At 39.4% G+C, this 27793-nt stretch overlaps 1 protein-coding gene and 1 long non-coding RNA gene across 14 annotated transcripts; one reads left to right on the top strand and one right to left on the bottom strand.

Moving 5' to 3' along the window:
- Window positions 1-100: 100 nt before the first annotated feature.
- On the bottom strand, window positions 101-27537 carry LOC111250929 (arylsulfatase B-like). Of its 3 annotated transcripts, XM_022806929.2 has the most exons (12): window positions 27397-27537; window positions 9224-9474; window positions 8303-8462; window positions 7669-7892; window positions 7071-7253; window positions 6524-6722; window positions 6040-6198; window positions 5422-5577; window positions 4930-5061; window positions 4393-4565; window positions 3648-3805; window positions 101-1353 (listed from the first exon to the last, which is right to left on the bottom strand). In XM_022806929.2, exons 1-11 carry the CDS (start codon window positions 27398-27400, stop codon window positions 3686-3688), a joined length of 1761 nt encoding a protein of 586 aa, XP_022662664.1. In that variant the 5' UTR covers window positions 27401-27537; the 3' UTR covers window positions 101-1353; window positions 3648-3685. The 3 variants fall into 3 exon arrangements, with proteins under 3 accessions (XP_022662664.1, XP_022662665.1, XP_022662663.1); XM_022806930.2 differs by lacking the exon at window positions 101-1353 and having other exon boundaries at window positions 2199-3805; window positions 4337-4565; XM_022806928.2 differs by lacking the exon at window positions 101-1353 and having other exon boundaries at window positions 2199-3805.
- Window positions 1487-13059, top strand: LOC111250930 (uncharacterized). 11 transcript variants are annotated; one of them, XR_015328242.1, is made up of 6 exons: window positions 4970-5075; window positions 5489-5651; window positions 5860-7208; window positions 7476-7909; window positions 10951-11488; window positions 11730-13059. It is a non-coding gene; the product is annotated as an uncharacterized LOC111250930 (long non-coding RNA). The 11 variants fall into 11 exon arrangements; XR_015328239.1 differs by having other exon boundaries at window positions 7476-10451; XR_015328247.1 differs by lacking the exons at window positions 4970-5075; window positions 10951-11488; window positions 11730-13059 and adding exons at window positions 1487-1772; window positions 1963-2055 and having other exon boundaries at window positions 7476-10571.
- Window positions 27538-27793: the final 256 nt, after the last annotated feature.

The following is a 27793-nucleotide window of genomic DNA, read 5'->3' as shown; positions in this document are numbered from 1 at the left end:
AAACTAGTGAGAAAATAGTAAGCGTTCCATTTCTCCTTATTGAGGCCTAGACCATTCCAGTGTTTGCTAAAAATCATCGAGGAAGATCACTTTCCAGGCCTTAAATCGAGATATAAAAACAGAAGATTGTCTTTATTGCATTATATTATGAAGTCTTATGCCTAAAGGTTTTGAAATCTATCTCCCGCCTACTCTATTTCTCCCTTACTAATATCCTATAACACTGTCGGCTTAGAAGCAACCTAATGCCCAAAAATGTTTGACTGTATTCTTATTTGAAATATAAGTTATTTGTTTTTATTATAGGTTACTTCCCGTAGCTTTCAGTCACTATGCGCGTATAATTTCGTAGATAGTAAATTGAAGCATATATATAATTTACGTGTTTAGAATTTCCTGACTATAGCTGCTTGCATTTCGCTACATACTAACATACATGTAATATACATTTCAAAGGTGAAACATTTGGTTCAGGCAGCAAAACAAAGCTTGCAAAATACTGCAAAAAATTATTTAAGAGCCGAATTAAAAAAATATTCGATTATACGATTACAATTATACTCAACAAACCCATTTAATTATCTTCAGCATAATATCATGTAGTGCCTTTCGTCCTGTTAAATATATATCTCTTAATTACTGGCTAATTAAGAGTGTAGCTAAAAAAAAAAACTAGTTCAAGCGATTGCATCGGCACCATTTAACAAAGTTCTCAGTCCTAGAGATAATTAGTTCAATCATAATGATTTCGTGATGCTCATATTAGCAGACCTATGGTACTATTTGTGAAAAGCATTTGCAAAAGATCTAGGGCGCTTTTGTTAACGTGAAGTTCCGCGAAGTATATTTCTACTTTTATATTTCTCATCGAGTGTGGAGTAGTCTCTCGCTTGTCATTACATAATTTATAGTTTTACAGTTAAAGCAGAGGAGTGATTTACTTCATCAAAACAACACATTATGCGCGTACACATGTGTATGGAATCCAATAAAGGCGTATCTTAGTGACTAAAGCGCAAATAATCCTATAGTAGGGTGCGGATTATGGGCAATTTATGTTTTCTGGTTCTCAAGCCTTAACTATTCTGTTAAACTAGATCGAGCGCATTTCAGCAACGTCCATGATAATCTTCGCAGCACCTCGTGTAGATAATACTGAGAACGAAAATATTTTTGATGACAGCATAAAATTCACCAATCCTCAGTTAATTTTTCTTTAATTGGTCGCTTTTGTGAGGTGTTCCGATGAGATGCATCTCCTTGTGAAGCGCATTCACCTACACCTATAGTTCGTTCGACGGCAGAAACTCAAGCATTTTGACGTTACAAGATATACTCACCCCATTGTTGGATCTGGAACGCATCAATAAGCTTTATGATAGAGACCGATGCTTCGCATTTAATGCCGTATCTAAACTTGTTGCTGTTTATGGTTTCCTAGATAAGATTTTGCTGTCCTTATTGTTCCACTTTCTCTTCGGGTGAGAGCGAGCGCACCGAGTGGTAATTCACAAGTGCTACCAGGGTATGTGAGCGGGTACTCGACGGCCATTATCTTTGTCTGGTTACGAATAGTGAGGGCACAATTCCTACCTATATTGAGAAGGTAATTTTGCTATGAGGCTTTGTATTTGGTTCGGATGTTTCCTCTTCTGATTGCGAGGTCGTGACCGTGAGCCATCGTAGCCGAAGCTGCAGCTGTACAAGTGGGCGTCTCTGCACGGGCAGCGACTGTCAAGTTATCATCAGTGGAACTCGTTGCATCGTCGTCTGTGTGTATTTTGTTTATGGGTCCACTTCAAAGCTCGTGTTGGGCAACAAGGGAAATGATAACCTGCAGGTTCATACAACTTTTTTTCTTCAATTAATTCTTTTACTTAACTTGAATCTCTTCAAGTACTACTGTGCTTTGTAACTTGTCCTCAGTGTCTGTACGTTTCGTGTGTTCTAATTTGAATGTAGTTTGATTGCATCAAGAAGCTGGTTAGGATGGTTCAATTGTCCTGCAGCTTATTTCACTAGTGCACGTTTTAGACGCTTCACCATCGTTTGAAGGTAGGCATCAGATTAACAACGGGCGAGTCGTGGAGTGAGTGATATGGGTCATCCAATAAATAGATTGCTGCTCTGACGTTTAGAAACTGACCGTCAATCTTTGAGATACTTTATCGCTGTATACGACAATGATAATCGAATCATCTCTTTAATTGCTATTTATTAAATGCTATTTTTACACATTTTCTCAAATAGTTCCTCGCAAGTCGATAGCTGCAGAATCAAGTAGAACAACCGTGAAGGGTTAACCTTTCTTGCAAAATTTAAGTAATGGTCAACTCGATGGGACGGTACGTCAGCCATAATTCACGCTACTTTATACGTTGTTTATATTTTTGAAGAAGTGCTACTATAAAGCTGAATGGAGTAAAACTACGTTAGCGTACGACGTAATGAGCAAGTCCGTTCGTTATGGAATTACCTACAAGCCTAAGACATTAAGCTGCATACTCGGCTGGCCGTTTTTAAAACATACATATTAATTACATTTGTCAAAAAAGTAAATCTAAAAACTGGGTAGAAAATATGCAATTTGCAAAACTGCAGGTATCTTTGGAGTTCTCTATGTAATTCAAACAGCAATTTCTAACTTCAAAACATCATCATGCTGCATCACAGCGTGATGCTTTTATTAAACATAACAATGTCTCTGCTAATTGACAGAGCTTGTCGTTGAACTCCTTCACACTTCAAATCAAATGAAGCCAATTTTGAACTTGTGTCCATAAACTAATGTTAAACTACAAAATCACCTTCAATTGTTAACTAAAGTTACCTCCAACAACCTCCTGAGAGTATACCTCATTTACAGCAATGAACTGCTGTCTTAGTTGGACACACATTCGGCATTCAAGTATAAGCGTCGATTGAAAGATACAATATGAACCGCATTTTCACGCAAAGTGAGCACGTCGTTCATCACTTTAAGTAACTAGTTTAATAATTCTTGGCAATGCGATAACTTGGCTTATAGAAAAAGCTTCTCTCTTTCAACTATTCGTAACTTAGATACCTCAGTTCATACATCAGTTAAAACATTCTGCGGAACAGGTTGCGTCGATTTAGACCAAACTAAAACGTGGGTCATTATGACTGCTAGATAAGTTGACGCGATGCGATTACGACTGTTGCTTCGAAGACCCAGGGATTAAGCCCTTTTAAAGAACCAAGTATCTAATTACTTGTCGATGACTGAAGAAAGTCGAAATTCAGTTCTTCATATCGCTGCCAGCGAAACGTATTGATGAATGAGTTAGGCATGCACAGTGTTACTCCTAGATTAAATCTAACCGCCAGCTGGCAACTTTCGAGCTATGTTGTAAAAAAAAATGCCATTAAGTAGTAAACTCTGCTAAATACCCAACTCATTTTTTCAAATACCATAAGTTTAGCTTAAAACTTGAACAACGGCTATTTTCTCTACCAAGTACAACTTAGATGCAAAAGTCAGATATCTATACTTTCTGAAATAAAGACGAATATTGAAATCTCTCCTAAGTCAAGTCGTTATGTAAAAGAATATTACTAGAATGAAATACATCATCAGACATAAGTAATCTTAAAAAGAATAGCTACAGCTAGTTACACTTTACATTCTGGTTGGACTCAATTTAGCGTCGGACGTTAAGTATTAGTAGATCCAGGGCCCCCATGTGGTATTGGGTCTAAAGTTGTCGTCATCCGGTTTGTTGTTTATATGTCGAGCATTACGAGCATGTAACTCCAATCGAGCAAGAAGGTAATCTGCAATCTGCACCGGACAATACAGGTCCAAGTGCAACACGAGTGGAATAGAAAACTTGTGCGTTACTAATAACTCTTCGAATAAAACCGTTAAAAATTGCCAAAGAATAGGTGTTTCACACGACTGTTAGATCCTGTAATAGCCAAAATCAAAAACACATTCCTTCTTTTATATATATAAATATATATATATATATATATAAATTACAGATTATTTATTTAAAAGGAATCTCCCGAAAAAAAGTAAGGCAAAAGATGATTTGACTCCATATCTACACATAAAATCGTGTGTTTTATCTGTAAGCATTCCTTGTGTGCAGATGTGAAACAAGTACTGTCAAGTTACTTTAATGTATGGTATGTGTTTTCGGTATAGATAATGGATTTACAAGACGATTCAGTGCTTCAGAGAATTTATATAGCGCGCATGGTTTCACTTTATTCAGTTTTCATTGCAACAATGCATTTAGAAAAAAAAATCTTGACGTAAATAATACTGTTCGTCATTCATCCTGTTTGTATTGACTGATAATTTCACCTGCGATAGCTGAGTGGAGTTCCTTGGGTGTTTCTCATTTACAAACTCATCTTTACCTGTCGGAACTGTTGGTATATGTTGTTATACTCGCAGGGATCGATAGCGAGGTCGAAGAGGCAAGGTTGTTCACCCGGCACACAAGGCTGTGCATCCGGGTGACGTCCACATTGTACGCGAGCATTTTCACGCCATTGCCAAGTAGGCTTACTCTGGTAATTTTGCTCAGGGCCTAAATTTTCATCAGAATAGATATAGACGTCTTGACGACAATACAGCAGCTCAGGTATCGATTATGATACTCCATTGTTAACTGTTATTTTATCATTTAATTTTAGCGGAACGATATAATCCAGACCAGAAGCAATCGAGAAAAAAATTTTTTGCACTAACATCTAGTTTTAATGTATATATGCAGTGCGTTGAAATTTCCGATTCGTTTTAATCGACGCTATTTATCTAAATACTACATTGAAATATGTTAAATATGAGTTCTGATGAGGTTTCGGCGCATGGCAAACCGACTTAAAGTTAGAGTAAAGGTTAGACTTTTTATGTGGGCGCAAGTCAGATTTGCAAAACCAAATTGTTTATACCTTTCCACCAATATCCAAGATTTTTGAATATACGCGCCACAACAGACTGGTCCATGTGTTTCTCGAGGACAAAATGTGACACATATCCGAAACCTCGCCCATCGTACCATCCCGTGAGATTGGATTGTCTTCCTGTAATACAATAAGTAAATACATAAGTGATTTAAATCTTCGCAGAAATTAAAAAGAGGACCATTCCAGCCATATTAATATTTTTATCGTTGTACTTGAAATCCATCTATTTGGTCGATGCGTTTCGTCGCTTGTTGCGCCCTCGTAAAAATAAACTATAACTATCCAATATGCTAATCGGCTGCATAGAGTTGTTTACAGTGCCCCATAATCTAGATTATATTATATAATGTATAATTGCGACTTTATTTTGAATTTGACGACAACATCGTTCCACGTCACAAGGTTTGTTAGGTTTGCGGACGTTGGCTTTCAGTTATAGTGTCATATAGTTTAGTGGTCTAAAATTAGGAAACGTACCGAAAAGAAGTTTGTAGCGGCCTATACGAATGGCAAGATTCCTGTCTACCGGATCGATATTGTACAGGATTTCAGTGCGTGGGGACGGTGCATCGTTAGACAACGAACTCCATATATTTACACCATCTAGATGATCAAGAGAAGCTACATCACCCCCTGAGGAAGTATGGAATAAAAGGACGGAATCAGTGACACGGAATGGAAAACAAATTTGCATCCACCTAGGTTAGGTAAGATGCTCGCTTCGCGTTGTTCAATGTGATAATACGATGTAAAATATAACAATACAGAACGCACAGCTATGAAAATGGCGAAGTAAACATATGTTTCGTTTTGAAAAAAGAGGCTAAATTCTCTGCAAAGAACCCTCGACTTCTTTCCTTTACCATTTCCTTAACGAAATATAGTGACTAACAAGAAATGTACTATCAATTTTAGAGATCGAGCACCAGTGTGCAGATTCAATAACGTCCACACCATCAACGCCTACCAAAGAGATAGCAAAAATCCGAAAGTTTTCCATAAGAATGAATATGCGGAACACAGAGAAGTAGCAGCAAATTGTTCAGAGTTTTAATGTAGATACAATGGCAAAATTGTTCAAAGACTTTTGAGTACCGGCTAAATGGTAGATAGTCGGCAACCAGTCAACAATATGAGTGATTCCGCGGAAAACCCTCCTTGGTCTACGAATGAGGGGACTCCATACGAATGCTGGGACCCGAGTTCCGCCTTCAAATAAAGTCCTCTTCTGTCCCCGAAGGGGGAAGTTAGACCCTAAAAAGTGGGATCGTTGAGCTTGCTTGAGTCGAAAGGGTTGTTTGATATGTACTGGTGTCAGCTGAAATAGGGTCTGCTGTGAATGCGAGCCTGCCTTTGTCTTGCCTAAAGGTGAACTATTTTTCATAATTTGTGGTAGACCTAACCCGAATTGTATTTACACACATCCTGAAGTACTAAAAAATACATTCACTATAATTTTGATTATTCTAATTTTTATTATACAGTGTTCAGTTCCGAATTGTTACGAGGAAGAGACGAATCGTCTGCAATTAGTCACTCTAGGAAATCAGATCAACTTAAGAATTAACCGAGAAAGTACCGGTGTTTTCCATAGGTGCTGTAGCCTGTCCCCCATTGTCGGATGAGAATAAAATCACGGTATTATCGAGAATACCTTTTCGGGCTAGGGCGTCCACAACTTGACCCACCGAAATATCCAGCTCTTTCAACATTGCAGCAAACGTCGTACGGTTCCTATCTCCTACGTACGAAAATTTGTTGATTGTCTCCTGTGGAGCCTAATGATATGTGAACGTATTAAAAGCGCAAAATTATCATACCTCTAGCGATGTATCCGCACCGCACTAGGGCAGAGGAAGATTATCTGCGTTCATGTACGTTTAACTGTACGAGCCATCGATGAAAAATATTTCTACGCAGTAATTCAATCTTATTAAAATATGGATTTGTGCTTCGGGACAACCAGTTCGGTTTCCACAGCTTTGTCTGCGTTCAGATTCGAAACAGGCTTAATGACATAGCCATTTTCAGCGGACCAAATCGCTTTCTACTTTAAGCGCCTTGAAACGTCTACTTATTAAACGTGTACAGTTTGAACTGAAATGAAAACATATGTAAGAAAGTACCTGAAACGGGTCCTTATCTGTAGCTCTATGAACCGCAAGATGGGCAAAATAAAGGAAAAGTGGCTGGTTAACATCGTGGTCCCTGATGATTTCCTGGGCGCGGCGGGTAAATACACGAGTTGCGTACTCATCAGTCAGGTATGGCTTCTCATTCAGGAAAAAGTCTAGCGCATTGTATTGTTGCTACAATTTTGATGGTAAACGAAGTAAACATTATTCATTAATTATTGCTATGTTTTTCATTTAAAGTGTGAATAATTTCATGTCCTATAGGACATGTGTATACATAGGACATATGTATTCAATCATGCATTTAGAGGATCTACTATTGGCCAAACAAACTAAACCAGCTAAATTCTGTTTTTTTTTTTACATCAACGTTTTCATACTCATCTTCTCTGATAGGTATAAAAAGTACACTGGGATAGCCGAACGGGCTGAAGTCAACGAAAACGGAGAATGCTGCGAATAACCTGTTCAGGACACAAGGACTACCTATGCTACAAGGAAACACTCTCCTTAAGCAAGCATGACTCGAGACAACATGATATAAATATAATACAGTTTAACTAAAAAACAAGTAGAGGATTAAACTTACAAACGTATGATTATGAGAGAAATAATCAATGTATCCGTTGTAGTACCCAAGATGTGAGTCAAAGCCCCTTCTCGTTGGCAAATATTCCTCACGGAACTGGCCCAAGTGCCACTTTCCAACGATATGCGTCGAATAGCCAAGTTCCTTAAGATACTGCGGCAGAAGCTTGATATCAAGCGGAAGGCCCCAGGGCTCACGGCTCCGAATCACGTAGTGCTGCATCCCTGTTCAACCCCTATTTGTAAGTTGTATGATCGCTTGGCAATTCACACTTAAGTGGCTAGTTCATCAAAATGGGAGACGTCGGGTCTTTCTAGTTTCCTGATACATTAACGAAGCTTCGAGCCCAATCAATAGTTTGTTTGGCAAACATGTTACCACGTGGCCGCCACTAGCGGTTCTATTAGGAAATGAAGCATATCAGACTGAGTAAAATAGGCATGATATATCGGTAGGCTAATCTGCAATAATAATGATCGCTCTTATATTAAAGCTCCGTCTTCCGTTTTCATCCATTCAATCAAACTCCGTTTCAATTTTAAGTTACTCATTGTATTATGCAAGCGGGTGCCGGACTGCAGCAGAATTATGAGCATAACAGGTAAGATGGCAACTGCCTTGGATCAGTGAATACCCGTGTTGATGGGGTACATCCCTGTGAGAAGGGCCGCCCTGGAAGGTGTACACAAGGGTTGAACGTAATGGTGGTGAAGCATAACGCCGGAGGAAGCAAGGGCATCCAGGTTCGGCGTTGGAATCTGACTCGAACCAGTAAATGACACGTCGTTCCATCCCTATAAAACAAATCAATTGCACTTTTAATAGCGTCAGGATATAAGAAAATGCTCAGGGGGTATTCATGAAAGGTTTCGGTAAAGTAATCGGAATAGAGGCAAAGATTTCATGCCAACTTAATGTTAAAGAACATGGAAACTTAAAGCTCAGATTACGTTTTTGTTAGTTGTAAAATGAATCCAGATTCGCTAGGTCAACATATAGCTAGAACAAGATATAGTGTCTTAGGGACGTTTTAAGGAGGAACTATCCAGTCATATACATTACTGTCGATTTTTAAAGTTCCACTTTGCTGGATTGGTTTAACTTTATTTGGAAAACTTTGAGAAACAATGCAACGACGTAACTTTTAAGACGAAAAATATTAAGATTAGCGTCCGTTTTACGTGATACAGTGCTCGAAGCAAAATATGACGCTTCATTCTAACGCGAGTGTGAGTACTTTTTGTGCCTATGGCGCTCAATAGATGTTTTTCTCGAATTGAGTCAAGCGACTGACGCTAGGCAGTTATTTGAAGTTAAGGGCCTGTCAATCTGATTAGTTAACACTAGCTTTTGTCTCTAGTTATATACTGGAACCATAATTGTCAGAACAGGCGAACTCACTAAAATCTGGAAATTTTACACATATGTTCTCAGGACATCTATTTTGCGACTGATGAGTTGAATGTAAAAAAAAAAGCCAAAGTATAGGCGTGCCGTTATCTAGTAAGCAAGAATAATTTCCAATGATTTTTCCAGTCAAAATAATTTGTTTTACCATATCATCGGCAAGGATGACAATCACATTCGGTCTCCGCTGAGGTCTTTGCACATGTCTTCGAAATGTTACTGGGTTGGCGAAAGGTAGCCCGAACGAATCAAAAACACCCAGAGTGTCAGGGCTAAGCCTAAGACCGTTATCAAGTAGCGGGTCGAGGTAGTCCGCATCGCCATAATCGTACTCTTGCGCGCGCGTTCCGATAGCAAAACCCAGAATTAGGAGCGGCCAGCGCCTCACCACTGAACATGCTGCAAGCAGAAATGTAGAAAGAGGCAGGACGCTGTTGGGCCTGGACACTTCGTTATCCTGTCTATTCCATGCTAACTAATTTGGTTGAAAGACAAAGTCTCGGTTGCGGCAGAAGTATGTACTGTCTTTAATAGAAACACAAGCTTCTTCTTTCTTCTATATGCAAATCATCCGGATAGTCAGGAATCGTACACACCGATAGAAACTTAAATGAAGCAATAACTCTACACAATAACAGCAGTTATAACACAACGTAGCAATCATGATATAAATGCTTAATAAAATAGCACCAGTGTATCTCTAGCAGCCCTTAAACGTCTCAACTGACGAGATGCCCTTAGCAAATCTCTTATGAATAAAAATTAGCCTGCACGATCGATCTAGCTCGCACTATTAGCACTGGTAGTCGTATTGCTGATGGCAAATCTGATTCGATTAAAGCAGATGGCAATTGGTTACCAAAGCTGCCCAGATTATATCGAGCCAAAGAAGGTCGACATATTGGAGGCTACGTCATTACGTGTTTACTGATTCAGTGTCTGCTGTAGTTTTTCACTACAAGAAACTTCGTAGCCCTAACTTAATAAACAATAAATACTGTCTTACTATACACGCTCCTATACACAAAAGTAACGCAATACTCTCATGAAGGCTGTGCCCATCATCAGACCCGTAGCTATACCTTCCAGCAATTATCTTATTATATTCCTTCGTGGTTTGCCGTCTATGAGCGGCGGCGTCTGTTGGAGAGCAAGTCACCAACGCAAGAATCTCAATGCAACCTATAGTTATATTCTACACAATGTGGCAAATACGTCTGTGGCGGATTTGTGCTTCAGCGAACGGAATAAACATGCATTTACCTCACTCCTACGTTTTCAGTAGCTACTCAATATTCGTTGTGAAAAACCTCTGCAAATTTTACAAAAACAAACTGATGTTACGTTCGGTCGTTCGTGTGCTCCTCATTCAGTATGTACGTAGCTTTCAGTATGACGTGTGTCATTTGCGTATGATTCAAGCGTCATCCATATTTCCACTAAAATGGCTTCAATAGTTGAAAAATATACTGCGGCCCAGGTTACCTATCATCGTGTTTTTGTGTTTTTTTTTAAAATTTAAATACTAAATACTTCAATAAATTAGTTTGGGAATAGACCTAACATGATCCCTAATCGAATATGCTCATTATATTCATTGTGATAGGACTCTGATGGCTTTGCATACATTACGAGTTGACAGGTTTATAGAAGGGCGCTGCTGTTCGAAAATCTGGGCTTAATGTTGATCAATTAGAGTTGAAGTGCTTACTAAGCTTTGGGTAACTAGTTCTGAGAGTAGAAGAAGCGAAGATAGTGCAGTTCCAGAGTTGTATGTATTGCCACGGTCCAACTTTAATAATCGAAAGTTGGATTTTAATAATCGAAAATCCCAGAAACACCAAGTGTATTTCTTCATACTTTCACGATTTTCAGGCAACCAACGATCTCAAGGAGAACGGATCCCACTCCTACATGTACGACTCCCTCCACCTCAGTACAATCCGCAGAGTACTCAATATTCGCAATTGTTACTGGAAATAGCATGGCTATCCTCAAGAAAGTTGCTATTACCATTTGGCCAATGTTGTTAGATACTGGTGCTGGCCAGTAAAACTTCGTTATCGTAATTATAATGCCTATGGTGGATCCGAGAATTCTTTGGAAATGCTATTTTTCTCAACGTATAAAACGCAAAGTAGATGAAAATGGAGGATGATGACTGAGAGAATGATATTCCACCACGCTGACCAGCTATAGCAGACCTAACTTGTCCCCCCCCCATTTGTTTACCCCCATCGCCCCCCCATTGTTTACATTGTTCATACTTAGAAACCAGCGTTCTTTCTACAAATTCTATGATAAAAGATAAAACCACCGTAACAAAAACGAGACTTCTAGTTACGCTAAGGCGGTCGAACGACATACAGTTGTGACCTATTTATTCTTCTGTTCCTGTAGACCGACCTACTAGGTAAGCAGTAAAAAGCGCAGGATGATCCAAGCCCATAAACTACAGGTAGTTGGAACAGAATAGACCCATAACTTAACGGTAAAATAAATTGCTGGCGTATTTTTATTTTAGCGTTTCGCACTTAAATGTCAATCCTAGAGTCTTGATAGTAGTTCCTAGCATTTGGTAACTAGTACGTTCCCATGTTAAGCATGTACAATTCCGTCAACCTAACTATGCGTTAAACTTCGACATCTTTCAGCATTCATATGCCGTACGAGTATATTAAATCTACAAGATAGAAACGTCTGCCAAAAAGTATCAAACTTTAAATTAGAGTTTGCTGAAAAAGGTGATGAAGCGTCGTGCGAAGTTGACCTCTACCTCAAGCAACTCAGGTTACCAACATGATCTTTACTTCACCAAAAGAAAATAATTAACAATAGAATTGTAATATTTTAGCGGTCCGAGCAATTTTGTATTACGCTTTTTCCACAAGTGACATTGTCTGAGTTTAATTTTGACGAAATTCCAGGACATCTTTTTAGGAAAGCATACAATAGCAAGGCCTCTCGATGCGAACCGCCTTAAATGCCCTTAGTGCCGGTCCATTGCGGAGTGTTTTATCTCAAATGTTCATCCAGCTCGCGTCGATGAGTGCGGGGTTCGCGCAGACCTTATTCCGCCGAGAGCATTACTTGTCAATCATCAATTCCTTCCTTATATACTTTACGAATAATCCGGCTCTTCAATTAATTAGTATTATAAGCTGTTCGTGGTACCTTAATAAATGTATCAAAGTCTGTCCTAAACTGCAATAAAGATCTAAGAAAAATATCTGAAGTGACGGAGCAGTTCTACCTAACCCCGCATTTAAATACGATCCTACAAACAGACGGTCTTCGCAATAATTAAATAGCATCAATGTGCTCCTTCATAGAGGGTCTCCAAACATCGGAACGACACAGAAATTTGAAAACAATGAAGCTCTCGTATCTTTAATTAGGGGGCATAGTAAAATAAGACTAACGATTAATATAATGATCGAGCTCAAGTTCTAACTTCTAGATATTTCACGTAGCTCACTACAGGAATGGTCACACCGTTACAATGTGTTTATCACAATGTCTGTGAATTACATCGGTATATTTTCAAACAAAGAGCATCTCGTTACAGAACGTCTGCTGCCCACTGAAGTTATGAATGATCGACGTTACAACGAAAACAACCATACAGCCTCAAATAATCGGGACATAACTTTCGCCGAAATTCTCGAACGACATTCCTCACATCGATCATAGAAGCATTATATCGAAAAAGACCGAGACAGGCCTTAAAGAACCTCTGGGGAACATGCTCATTTATAACTAAAAGTGTCGTTAATTTCAACATAAAGAGCGAGCCGTCGGATCGCTTCTTATCCAAATTGTGAAGCAACAATCAATTTCCTTTTTATAAGCTTCGCAATCAATAAGTTATGACGAAGTCGGATTATTGTAACAAGCTCCAGTGTTGTTAATTTACCCCTCCCGCACTCATGCTCGTCAACATTAAAGGGTCGTCTCAACACTAAATAAACTACAATGTTGTCAGCTATGGTTTTTTTAAGCTAAACAAACTAGTGAAACTCTGAGAAAATTAGGAACAGATCCATCCTCGGATCTGTTCGGGTCATTATCATGGAAAGGTGCTTTGCAAGAGAGTGCGCAAGAGTTTCAGACAAGATGAGAGGATTTTTTCTAGGCTGCAATTATGTTTGGCCATGGAATTTAGGTACGATTTCAAAAAGATGTCTAAGCATTTCAGCTGTAGCCAGATTATGAGAGATTAGAAAATAATTATCCAACTTCAAAGATGTAGTCCTTCGATGTGAAAAACTCCTTGGAGTTTTTCTTGGTTATGATTATTTGTGAATTTTATATTTGTATGATGAAATTGAAAGATACCATCAACAACATTATTTAACCTGCGCAGTTTAAGGTGCCACTTGCGAAAACGCAAAAAAGGAAAAGATCAGGTGTTGTAAATAGTCCCTGAGACGATTGAACTTACTGTCAACATCATAACCACAAACAGAGTAGTCGTTATCGATTGATGATTAGATTTATACGAATCTGTCCGACACTGGCAAGCTCCACTGGGTCGGTAATTTCTCTTAGTAAAACGGCGTTACGGTCTGAGCGAGGACTCAATCACAGATCGATTATCAATCAGAGGGGAATAGCACTACTACGAGATTGGACATTATTCCGCCATGCTGCCTCTGGCCGGCCGGGTTATGCTTTGACCAATTTAAAAAAGTTGATTGGCTTTGTAGGAGGTTGGGAATCGAACGTGGTTTCCGAAGATGAGCTTCTACTAACCATTGTCAATGACCAGTCAATTTTAAGGTCGTTAGTGTCTTCACACATAAACACAGGATCACATAACCGGTTAGATGACCCAGAATTCTAATCCTGTTGCTCCGTGGCAAACATTGGATGCATAGCAGAATGCAAGCTCACAAAGCCGATGCTATTGTAGAAATCAACGGTAACGGCTTCAATGTCAAGCGTGACATACATGGGGCAGAATTTTACGTCTTCTCAACAGGTATTAGTACCTCACCTTGTTTTGAACTTACCAAAAACCTCAGTAACTGTTATCGAGCGACAGCTCTATGACAGGTACATTGCTAGGCTCTTGTGATTATACTAGTATCGAGGCTACGTGAACGGTTTCAAGTGCGAAGAATGGGGTACTTTCTGGGTCAAACAATGAACATATAAAAACATTAGTATTCATGAGAGCTTGGTGACTGTGTGAAGGGAGAGTGTGCGAAGGTTTTTAACCAGTTAGATTCCTTGTGACTGTAAATGCTTATTGAGATTGCTTGAAGAGACCAAAATTGGGTTAAGTGGTTCCCGGCTTCTATAAGCTTCCGATGTTCAAGCATCAGATCTACAGGACGGAACGGCCCAATCATGACGGAAGTCATCCGAGAGTTGAATCCCCCCCCCCCCCTCTAGTGCAAATATCGTCGATAATATTTGGCCTAACTTTTTGATATGCGGCAAGGAGAAGGACAATGCTTTACATTGTGAAGGTAGCGATAAAAAGTGAAGGTAATCGCGGCTGGTTTTGAAGGTGCGACGCGAAGGGGGGTTCTTGATAGGTGAAATTGAACTAGCGAGGATTTTACATTATTTCTTCTTAAGTTTATAGTCATTAAAGTGAACACCATAGTGTTCCATTTTATTTTCAAGGGACAACCAACGCACGAGAGATTTAATATTTTTCTGTGTTAGTACCTAAAATGACTGACTTGCATTGTTCTTGCTGAAAGCGCTTTGAGACGTACTTCCGTCAGTTGAGACACAGCAGGCACTCCAGTGAACATTCCCACCTCAGTGCGCAAAGGTGTAAAATCTTCAATCTTATAGTATACATCCTTGACGGTAGATTGATTTCTATGAGAACGCATCATATCAATACGTTTACCAATATCATGGCTGTAATCAACTGAAAACATTTATTACCTAGTTTTATTGCAGAAAGGTACGAAAATCGAGTTCTTCAACCGAATACTCCCTGACGACGTTTGTCGAGGATTTAAGTCGCCACAAATATCGACGGGAAGGAGTAAACGAATTTGTTACTGCCTGTGTGGTGATTTCGGTTGAAATAGCCTCGTCGTCAATGTTTCCGCCAATGTAGCTAAAGATTGGGGGAGACAGAAGGACGCAAGCAGCAGTAAAAGCAAGCCCGGAGAATTGATTTTGAGTCTAGTGAGAGGCTAGTATGTCTTGACCCCGTCGTTTTTTGTAATTGGTACCTTCGCATCGAAAGGTACACCATCCGATTTTCGCGATTTCAGCTGTACTGTCCTTTCTCGCAGTAAACTTATGTGTGTCCTTACAGTAGAAAAATGGGGAACAACGTGTGGTCATTTATGATATATATATCATATATATGTTTCTCAATTTCATGTTGGTTTTATTATTATTATCCTTTATTAATTATGATTATTTAGTGTTAGGTAGTCTTTGGTGTCGATTATCGACAAACTGCCTCAACGTTTTTTTGTTCAGCATTTTCAGTAAGCAGGCCTGATGAGTAGACGCAAATTATCGTGAAAAAACACGTCAACGGCGAAACTCAGGCTCATGCTGAAACAGACTTTTCTCCATTGGAGTTCGCTCTCACCACATACATGCCGCCCCGATACATGAATATAATAGACATGCCGAAAGGCTTAGGTTTCTGGTTTATTAGGTTCGGATAGAGAAATATCAGCCTTGAGCGCAAGTGATTGTTATCGAGGGCTGAGCATCATAAGTCATAGATTTAGATAGCAAGCTGCATAAGGACTAGCCTAGTTGACATGGCATCAACTGAAAAGTTCCTTTTCAGTAGTTCGTTTAATACCGCCAACGTTCTTGTTTTTTTTCTCTATCAGTACCTGTGTCGTGATAGCATCTATGATAAAACAATTCTAACATATTAGTAGGTAACAAACAAATCACTTGGCGCATAACCCAAACTCTTGGTACTTAGAGTAATCATTAAAGCTAGACATTTAAATTGCGAACCGATAAGTTCGATTCAAGTTAAACGGTTATCTACAACAAATAATCATGCAACATTAAACATGAATGTAGTTCTATAAACGATATTACTTAGAATAGTTACGTTATAGCTCAAAATATAATCTTAGATATATTTTACGATAACTAAGAAATTACATTTATTGTATAATTACAATTATTATTATATAATTAATTACATTGAAACAATGTCGGGAAGACGTTCAGTTTTAGAATTTTTCCAGTAATAATAAATTGATAAAGATCATGCATTAAGAGCTTAAATCTATAACGTCGTTTTGGCCTGATTGGCTTGTTCCATTAAGGTTAATTAGGTCCCTCCTTTATCATTACGACCTTGTCCTAAAGCGCCATCGCCCATTAAGAAGCTGCTGGTAATGCAGTTGTGTATAAACAAACATGAACCAATAGAAGATTGCCAAACCTCTTTGGTGGTTAGGAGAAAGCGTGACTGACTCACGCTAGACGCAACTGCCCGTAGGATTTTAAGTTTTGAATTAGTTTATGAGTCACTACAGAGACTTAACGTACTGCTTGACCCATAATCTGTCATAACTTTTGATAAGTCAAAAAATTCTTTGGCACACCAGCGATTCTTTGCTCAAGGTTAGATGGGTCCAGCTAATTTAGAGCTCTCGTAGAGCGATCAGATTATTAAGGAACGATTTTAAAAATAGCTACAGACAACATAGTAGAAAGATGGCTGAATTCGATATTTTTAACAATTAACTGTAAATTGTGCGCCGTCAAGCGTAATCCTTATTTGGGCAGAGATTTTACGTCATCGCGAGAGACGCGCTCACTGCCCGACAACTAACGTGTCTTACTTCTATTTCATTCGAACGAAGTAACAGCGCCAGTTGTTACTATGGCCGCTGTTGTTGATGTTGTTTCTTAAGCTGAGCATTTGTTATATACAATTATGGCGATCACGTTGTGACTAGGCGGCATGCTTTAAATGAACGCTTCCTAGCTTAGCAGGAAATCCTAGCTATCTATTATCTCATTAATTATAATAATACAACGGACGACCTAAAGCCAGTCACAGTGTTTTAAATTTCATTGCGACAAAAATATAAATAACTCTGTCGTGCTCTGTTTTTATCATCGTTTTTATTGTGAAACAGAAGAAAACTACCTGCTGGTGATTGAGCTGGGCGTGTACTGATACCTTTCACTTTGTTTTATATGACCCAGCGCATTGTACTGCTTAATAAGTAGAAAAAACTATTGACTTGGATGAAATCGACTTCGTGCACTAACGCCTAGGGGCGATGGCTGAAAAAATCTATGGTAAACAAAGCGTATCTTTCACGTAGGATACACGCGAGCCGCTTCAAACAAAGTCTGCCACTGCGAGAGGTTGTCGCTGATCTCATATTGATCATAACACTTGAGTAACTTACGAACGGGTGGCAAAGACTGAAAAGAACTCGTGTCTTAAGCGTTAAGCTACCGTACCTAAAAAGCCCAAATTACGTCTCATTGAGGAGATTTAGTATAAATGAGCATGGTATCTTTTCGTTTGTGGCCAAAGCCAGGTTGTACAGCAAGCAAATAAAAATATAAGATATCTGGGTTCAACGTCTAAGAGGGTGGCCTTCCAGAAACGCTGGTTTAAGAAGCAGCCAACAAAAAAAAAGCCTCGTTTACTGCCTAGTACTAGCAGCAGGTGCATTTAATTCTATTGCTTCGTCGTTGCTGGGCCCGGTAAATATACCATTGAACAATAAAGAGTAGCCTGAGCCGTCACTCTACTACCGCTCCTTGCACTATTCAAGCGAGAGCAAAAAAAAGGTAGTCTATCTTAATCTATTTATAGCGATTTCATAATCTACCTATTCTCTACTAAAGATAAACCTCGGCAATGGGCTGAGCACAATGTGGCCTTTGGAGGCAAGCAATGTAATCGAAGTTACCTGCGCATATCATAAACACCATTCGGGTCGAAATACCTCTAATGTTCATGTCAGTCACGGTTTTTACCAGATGGTAAGGATTTCTGATGTGAACCATCACTGAATTCAAGACACCGGTAACAAGGTCTTTCCACAAAAGTATTTTATTTGATGTGGTCATAAGTATACCATGAGTGCCGTTTGTGAGCAATTGATTTTTTAGCGTTGAACTTGCCGGCCGATTCGTCTCTTTCTATCGTTCCCGAACTAGAAGTTAGTTTAACTTATCATCCTTACGTTTAACGAGAAGCTTCAATTGTACCTTATTTTGCTACAGACGCGAACGCACATGCACTCGCGTGATATCACAGCCGATATATATTTTTCTATCAAAGTCAATAAGGGCAATAGGAATAGGCTAATGTGCAGTGTACACACATAAAGCTGCCAATAATAATAAATAAGATGTGCCAATAAAAAGACGGACAGCCAATGTATTACTGCTTGAATTGACGGAAAAATATTATCGACCTCCATCAGCGGTGGTAGACCTTTCAGGTTGCAAACCTATTTGCCAAGCTTGTACCTACAGCGAAGAGTTTCTCAAGCCATTTTAGCCTATTTTATCGCTTGATGAATACGACGTCGTTGGCTCGCTAATCGCGTAACCGCTAACTGCGACGCGATGCAACTCTGTGGAAAAACCTACTTCAAGATTATTATAAGCCCATATACTCTCTTAAACACGACCACTGCACTTTGTAACAATAAGTTAGTTCGTCTAAAAAAAAAAACCTAGAAGTTAAGAACCATGAAGTGGCGAAACACAATACTTGGCTACAATACAAAGTAGCTGATCTGATTACATTTAAGATGTGAATTTTAATTGCGACATTTTGGAATCATTGGGACCTTTTCATGCACTTCTGGAAACTATTATAATTAGTCGTTGATTGGCTCTCCGGAACGAATATGGTAAACATGAGATTCAAACAGCTAATCAAATATTGGCACATATTTTTCCTTATCATTTACGTTTTTTGGAAATTTCTTGTTCATATATATATGGCCGTTATACCCTAATTATCTATCTGTTAGCAGTTCAACGCGCCTCTTGAAGTATTGCGCTATGAACTGTCTCATCCATTTCAAATGACCCGGTGTTTATATATATAATTACTGATAGAAACTCTTGTTTTATTACTTAAACAAATGTTTGTCTAATAATTTGCTGATATGTGAAAATCAATTGGAATAATACGGTTGGTTACGACGGGGAATGACAATTTTATTATAAGGGTAAAAGGACAGGAAACACGGACACAACTACCCGAGGCGAAACAGAAACGGTGGCCTGTACAAGCGAATTAATCTATCACCCCGGTTAAAGGGTGGACAATGACATGCTTTATATCTAGAAGCCTAACACTAACGTCCTGCTTGTTAGAAGGGATACGATCGTTACCCGTTGAGCAGCTATTGCGTTTGATATGCTAGAAGTTACAAAACAATAAAGCAGTGCGTATGCACATTCGCATTGTTCTATTAACAAATAGCCTACAGGTTTCTATAATGTGTCATAGGCCTATATACACTTGGACAAGTCGGACGGAAAGCAGCTATGTGCCGCTGTCGATGCTCGTGTGGCGACCTATGCTTAGGGAACATTTCGCACAAAGTGGTAACATAAAATGTATGCAAACACATTTCTCTAATCAGCATCTTTTGCGCGTGTCATCCAACGCGGTTACATCAGATCTTCCAGCCAGGAAAACTACCGATAGCGAAAAGACGGGTGACGAAAAAATGGCCTGCTTTCAGAGTTGTCTTGCATTATACGCGCAAGTTAGAAACTATGGAATAATTTCGAAATGAACGTAGTTGTGAAAACAACTGTAAGAAGAACTATCTACCCGTATAAATATCGTCTCGGCTTAACGCCTAAAGTCTCGTTCTGAGTGTGCCTCTTAGAACATAACAAGAATTAAACGAATAACTTTTGTGGTCAGCCATAACCTATCCTTAATGAAAAGCAAAAATAACCGGCACGTCCATCCTACAATCATCGCAAACCTATCACAACAGTCGCAGTGGACCCTCTATTATTATCACTGCCGTACTATTATATATAGCAAGAATAGAATGTATATGTATTTATACATAAGGATCGTGTTGATAATTTCCATGGTTAGGGTAGAAATGTCTGAGAAATTAAGTTACGTAAATGGACTCGAGCTGCAACGTTACCAAAACATATATTTTCACCTTACAAACTAGAAAAAAAATGATAAATTCTACATTAACTGAGCTTATGTACTGCATTAGTTTTTCTAAGTAATATTAACATTATGATACGCGTATGCTAGAATTTGCTACGAGCAAAGGAATCTCCCCTAGGGCGCGTTTGGATGCTGCTATTCAGAATTGCGTTGTACCCGTTAATAAAGTCAGGTCTTCATACGCCTGAGATTTCTTTTGCTCGAATACTTTACTAGAATTGTCCTCTAATGAGGCACGCTCGAACGAGAAGAAAGCTCTCTTATGTCATCTGGAATTAAATGATGGACATTAATTAATGGAATGGACATGGAATTAAACGGACAGCCGCACCCTTCCGGAACACCCCTTTTGGTGGATGGATCAATAAGAGTGAGCAGCAAGTATGCCATAGAAGTAATTCTCTCTGCTTCGTACGAGGCTCGTAGTCATCATGTTGTTTTCCCCAGATCGCGTCATGGCCACTTGGTTCTAACCGTACGTACATCATATAAGCAGGTATGAAAAAGAAGCAACAAAAGCTCTAGGAAAGGACCATTGATTATAGAACGATGCTATTTACAAAACGATTTTGTGTCATTTCTAGCGCCACAGCAAGGGATTAATTATTTTAAATAAAAACAGATCTCCTTTGTAAATAAAGCCCCGCGAGGCAACGACAGATGAATCATCGTATGTTTATTACGAAGGAAGTCGAACTCAAATTTCGAATTACTAAGTCTGGGCCAGTAGCACTGCGATGATACAAACCATTTCCAAACAAAATATAGCTCGCCAAAGAAGTGACACCGCATACTTGATTCTAGTAATGTAGTTCACAAACGATGCTGTGAGCGTACAGATTACCGTGAAAATCGTCCTAAATTTGAAACACTGCTATCTTCTTCTAAGCTAATTAAATTAGGCTCAGAAAGTCCTTACGAAATTAACGTTCGCAAGAGCGCATGTAAGGGAACTGCCGTGGCACAGCTCCACTATAAAGAAGCGTGACGTTCGTAGATAAAGTTGTGGATTCTACTTGAACTGGATTTAACTAGACAGAATAGTTGTTAAGGAGGATGGCTGCAACTGTTGAAAACGTTAAGTTATCATTAATTACTGCTATTCAGAGGAATCCATCACGTCGTCTTGAAGAGCCCTGCATTACTTTGTAAAACAGCCTTGGCGGTACGATACGAAACTATTACGTGTTGTCCTTTAACTGAACTACTCATATAGCCAGACAAGAACTAGTACTATAAGTAGGAATATTGACACCTGGCAAAAAAATCAAACGAGAACGTGGTTAGCATTGAAATATTCATAAATACTCGCACGAAAAAAACATCTTGCGAATTCTTTGCTTGTATCTATTCTTTTCCTTATCATTTTCATTGACGAAAATAGAAACAACAGCGTAACTTAAGATGCTATCGACAACCTTCTAGAAAATAGCTCTTTTAATTGCCCCGTGTATAGTGATGCAAATCCGGTCAGAGCTTCATCTTCACAAATGGGACTTTGATAGCAAGCATAAAATGCGCAGTCGCCTGGATCATACCACCGACGGTGCAACAAATTCTTGGTATACGTAAACAGTCGTCAAGTTAGAGCTCACCGTTCACACAGCGCACGGATTGTTTTTAAAAACTGTAGTTTAGAGCTCTCTGTAGCTATGACGAAGTGTTCGTATTATTGTCAAATAGGGTGAAAAAACGTAAAATGACTGTTATCAAGTTCGCCGATTCTGTAAGCTAGGACTCAGATCGTAGTTTCTCGGTAATCGTACGAACGATCGGAAAAATTATAGGAATGCCAAACTGTTGACGGCATAAAGTCGCAATAACTGCGCATTACTTTTGTAACGTTTGTCCTAGAACATAAACAAAGTTCTTTCGTACGAGGGAACGTGTTCGTTACCGGATTACTCTAAACATTTATTTTGGTTCTTTATTACATTTCAACTTAAACCATGCAAGTACATTCTAATGGAGAGTTTGGGGGCTGGTGGTCAGCTGAAACTCGATGACGCGGAAGATCGGCAGAGTTGACAAGATTAATAACTAAGTTCTAACTTTAGAACTGAGCATCTACTGCAACGCTCAGCGCAACACAGGGCCTATAACGGCTGCCCAGGTCACTCCGGGCGAGACTATCGCCACTCTCACCAAAGCCCACCGACAACCGCCGAAATTACAAACATACATAAATTATTTTTCATAGGCCTCGTTGCTTTGTCAATTAGGTTAATTGGCCTTCGCCAATATTGGCATTCACTGCGCGATTTCGTTATATTGGGGATATCTAAATATCTATAACAATCGATAATAACAATCGAGCAATGTAGTACAAATATTTGAGCCTGCCTCCTTTGGGAAGTTATCAGCAAAGATTCGAACTTGGCTTATAGGACCTTGGTCCATACAGTAAGTACTTGGAGGATGTAGGAAGTTTCCCAATTAATTATGAAGAGTGTCGTCCACTTGGAGCTGTACAACTGTTTCGCACCTCCGGACGAGAGAAAGCGTTTCTAACTTGTGCATGTAATTAAAAGCAAAGTTGACCGTTGCTTCCGATGCAAAGTTCATCGTTTACCCCATTCTATTATTGCAGTAGGGATAGACTGAGTTCAACAAACGAATCGTTGGGAGAGCTTTTTGAAAAAGAGGGCTTTACGGTCTCGGAACTTAACGAATATAATTGCCAATGCTCACGAAATGTTTATATCGGTACGACAACGACACGTCCTAAAAAGTGGCCACAAGCGTCGCTTCAAATAGGGCAAAGTTTACGGGTATAAAACTCAAGATCAGCAACAACCAGCAACGATAGCAGCAATGAAACCCCGAAATCATTAAGAAACAACCAGAGAAACGCCACGCATCGCTAAGAAAAGGCATTCTTCATGTTTCCATCATTTCGACGGTTGAAAGTGCCCTAAATGAATGGAGAGATTCGGGCCCACTGAATGCGCGACCGGCACAAATGGGCCTTATCGTTGTACGGTAGAAAAGTGAAAAATCTGCAGTTTTTCTCGCGTTCCGCTTTTACTGATGTCGATGTCCTTATTCTCACAGAAATATGGGGAACGTCAACATTCAAGGTGATAGTTTTACGGAAAGCACGCCTTGGCTCAGTTTACTGCTGAGCTTTTGTCATGGAGCTTCCGAGCGCCATAAGCGGACGTTAGGAAAGGCGAGTTTTTTTTTATCTGAAGATAAGTTAATCATTTTCGCAGCTTCCTGTCTTAATACTTGCGCTTCTGCCTGTTGATCGTCAAAGCATGCTCCGTTGAAACTAAAGCCCTTGTCTAACACTTAAAGATACACTATGCCAGACGAGACACGGTCCCACACGATCTAAGAAAGAGTCTACGCCGCTATCTTGAATCAACTACCATATGACCTTATTGACCTACACAGAACTACAAGAGATGACGATTGACAATCCTTCTATTTTTTGTGGGTCGGCTTCATTCGATGCCTACCTGATGATAAACGATGTTTCAATTGAAAAGCGCTACTTTCTGTAACATTAAAAGGGAAAAGCCACCTTAAAAAATCATCCAGCTGGCTAGAAATTGTTAAAAAGGGTTATTGCTGTGACTTATTGTCTCTGCTTTTCACGAATTACCTCTCGCACTATCTAGAGCTAGCAAGTTTACCTTGGGGGCATTACCTCCGAGAATACGATTTATAGCCTTAACAATCCACCTATACAACCTGTAGGATTCTCCTAGAAGATGTGCAACGTGCTCTTAACACGCCGCATCGTTAAAAATACTGTATATACATATATCTATATATTACTATCTACACTGCTAGACGATATTCTCTTCAAAGACACTTGACGACTCTGCTTGACCTGTGAACGACCGTGTAAGCTTCGCCGAGTAATCCTGTTTGCCGCAGCAGATCTACTTAGACTCAGTGAAACCTTTATTCGATGCGGTTCATTCTTATGGAACGCTACAGGAATTATGTTACTACGAAGCAGACATTTCACAGAGGACATAGGACCCAAAAACACTCTTTCTTCGTCTTCAACTTTAAGAGGGGTCCTTTTACGTCCTATATATTCTCGCTTGTGCAGTACCGCCTTACTGGCAAGCAATTTTTCGTCCGAGTAAATCTAAATATATAAGTATGCTGTGGGTCTCCACGTTTCAAAGAAAAGCAGACTTCTTGACCTACTTTATATGCCAGCGCGCGTTTAGCTTCAAAGAAACAAAAGTGGACCAGAAAGACGAAAGCATAAAACGACTACGAACTGAAAATGAGCGATATCAACCCGGAATTCTATCGGAAGCAAAGACCAGTTTCATCTGGAAGGACAGTGGCAAAACCCATCGACATGACATGATCCACCAAATTATCTACCATACGCAGGGCTATCGTTTCCTGAAGACGGTCCCCGCTGACATATAGAATCCTGTACCCTATGTCACCCAGGGCATTGCTTGTTAGCGCTATTGATAAACTAGCCATTTATGAGAGACACAATGGATTTCTATATCGTCCTTCTATGGTTATGACTGTATTTTATACTGTATGTATATGTTTTTAAAGTAAACAATGACTGTATTTTATACTGTATGTATATGTTTTTAAAATAAACAATCTCCTCACAGCACGTATATGAATAAAATAAATGAATGAAAATAACCTATGTAGTCTCGTAACGTGTACCGAGCTCATCATGATGGTTGCAATCATTGTTTCAATAAAGGCGCATTTCCGTTAAAGGTTTGATTGAATTAACTGGTCAAGGTCATGCGTTTGGTAAAGACTAATGACCGAACGATTATATCCCAAGCGATTTTAAATTTTCCAATACAAACTACGGATCCGTCTGTTAGGATCTACCAAGCACATTTAAAATTAACGTAGGCTTTGAGCAAGATTTTCGTTGTTTTTTAGTAATATACATCTTATGCGTCGCTGTCAAAAGTACATGAAAGTCGGCTTTTTTCCTTAGCTGACCCTTTGCCAGGAATACCTCGCAGCTTTTGTCTCTTGAAACTCTTGAAACTTAGTACTTTGCTCATGTGTACACGGGCTTCCGGCCCGGTGCGTGGCCACGCATCCTCCGCCTGTGAGCAGAGAAGGAATGCAACGCAGCAGAAATTTCCTGAGCCGCATGAACTCAGAAAAACATTTATGGAAATTTCCACACAGCTTTCCTTATACCTCAAGGCCACAAATTGATATCTATTGAGGACTTGAAATTGACCGACTCAGAAGAAAATCTACAATGCAAGGCCTCTGCAAGAACGTTTCATTCTAACCACCCCAAGCATTCTGAACATAACTAACCGTGCATTCGTTGTAACACAATAGACTCTACTTTCGCTATTTGTTCATCGATTGTAAGGAGCTATATAATACAATTTGTAATCTTTTTTTTTTTTTTTTTTTTTTTGTTAAGGTGGCTTCCAGTGTAGCTAATTATCCAAGATCAGTTGCAGGTCCTTTCACTCTAGTGTCATCGCAGAACGTAATAAGGCCTACTGTTTTCCTGACACTGTTTCCCGATGAAGGTCCACACCAAAACGCACAAAATGCTTCAGGCTCACGCTAAGTTCAAACGGAATGTTTGTTCTGTCCTTCCATTAGACAATTTTGAGTCCTTTGGCGTGTACTTAGCCTTCACAGAGGCAGTGCCGCGTTAAGGCAGTGCCCCTTTTTTTAAATAGCGGAGTGGACAATGTACTAAGCACTACTCCATTTTGAAGAAGTTGTTCCCGAACATAGTAGAGTTTCAAACGTTTATCCCAATCTATGTCCTAGATAACGATTACGTGAAATTTTAATCTTTTTGGAAATAAAGATTTTTGTTAGCAGAACTGATCTAATTAAGTTCATGAAGCTTAGAAGAGGAACTCTTTATTTACGGAGAAAGTTTAGTATAGATCACTATCATTGTGTAGCTCAGCATTGACCTTTCTCAAAGTGTACAGCTACGGAACGAACCTTTAGGGCTCGATAGAGGAGCGACGAAATTGTTTCGTTAGAAAGCCTTTTACCTCTGAAATGACCCCTATAATTCCATCGTGTAGAAGTTAGGTCATTTACGCTTCGAAGATAGGTCAGTAAGCCGGCCTTTTCTTCTTTTTTATTATAACGTCAGTGTATTGCAGTGTTCCAGCAAATGCTAGACTGTATTATAACGTGGCAGTCACAAGATCGCCGATCCGTGTTGTTAAAATTAGATTCAACAAATCACGGACATCGCTTTATGTGACCACTTGACTACATCAAGTTACCACCTCTGATAGAAATAGACGGTTTCTTTTTACTGTATTCTATCCATTGATAATCTGTACATATAGCGAAATTCATACCCCTGCCGCTTTGCGCCACTGCGGTTCGCTTTGCTTGACCATTTATCCTAGAATATTCTATTACTATTGCGTCATAGTTATATCTGTATATATTTGATCCTAATAAATTGGTTGACAACAACTCTGAAACGCTCGAGACCAACTATAGCAATGCAGAGTTCAAATATCCTGTCTGCTGAAGTAATCGGAGAGATGTAAGTATAATAGATTCTTATCAGTATCTTATCGACGCTAGAATCATTGCTGATAGCTTCAGCCGAATATATTTGTATCGGCATGTCTATGAGTGCTGGTGAAACTCTGTCCGATAGTATGATTGATTGGTCGTTATCGATCGGTGTCCCATGCCAGACATGTTAACACGACAAGGACATGCTTTACTATATACTAGTTACAAGTATCTATCTAATGGAAGTGAGTGATGCGAAAGTTGAGCTACATAATTTCAATAGAAAAAAAAAACAAGAGTAGAAGTTATATTGTATAATAGTTTTCAAACGAATAGAATAACGAAATGAAAATTGCTTTGGAACGCGAGTATAGTTCAACTTCGATGAAAGGAGAGGCTGTATATCGGTTTCGATGGATAGCCATATCGACACACCGTCAATAAGTATAATAAGATCCGCTATACTAACTAACTCTGGAAAATATTATTCGGAGAGATGGTAATCGGAATAGGTTACTATTGATTTCGATAAAATGATAAGGTCACGAATATGTAGAGGAAAACAGCTCAACAATGTTCGTCTCGTTGGCTAAAATACAGACACTGTGAATTCGAAGGAGACTTTATAGTACGGCTCACTACGATTTTGTGTTACCGTTAAAAAACATTATACTTACCCATACTTCTGCCCTTGTGGACAAGTTTTCGCTTGATTGGCACTAATCCGACCAAATCCTCTTCCGTGTAGTCATATTTCCTTTGGTTTCTTTATCTCTTTACTAGTTAGTTGGGAGCACAATCGCCTTTCGAAATGTTCCGCCTGATCGCACGACGTTAATTAAAGCAGCTATATCTGACTGGTGGACACATCGATTGAATTGGGATACTTTCCCATAGTGCAGCTCTTATCGGCTCCGTAGCAACATTTTATCGTCCCCTTTTCTGCGTGTCATCAACGCTTTGTAGCGATCGCCGTATCACGATTGCTTCTTCTGGACCAGATGCTGGTCACGAATCCTCCGTCCTGCTCCGCTTTCTTCGAGAACTCAGCTGCATTGGACCCACCCCTGGATT

This window comes from Varroa destructor, unplaced genomic scaffold (assembly GCF_002443255.2).
Source record: "Varroa destructor unplaced genomic scaffold, Vdes_3.0 BEIS01000005.1, whole genome shotgun sequence".
NCBI lineage: Eukaryota > Metazoa > Arthropoda > Arachnida > Mesostigmata > Varroidae > Varroa > Varroa destructor.
The sequence above is the reverse complement of the archived record's forward strand: the minus strand, read 5'-3'. Positions and strand labels throughout refer to the sequence as shown.

What these genes read in the sequence shown, in the direction of transcription:
- LOC111250929 (XM_022806929.2), bottom strand. An exon ending in CAGATAAGGACCCGTTTCAG is followed by an intron (nt 6,723 to 7,070) that starts GTACTTTCTTAC and finishes ACATATCATTAG; the next exon opens with GCTCCACAGGAGACAATCAA. An exon ending in GACTATCTACCATTTAGCCG is followed by an intron (nt 5,578 to 6,039) that starts GTACTCAAAAGT and finishes ATACTTCCTCAG; the next exon opens with GGGGTGATGTAGCTTCTCTT.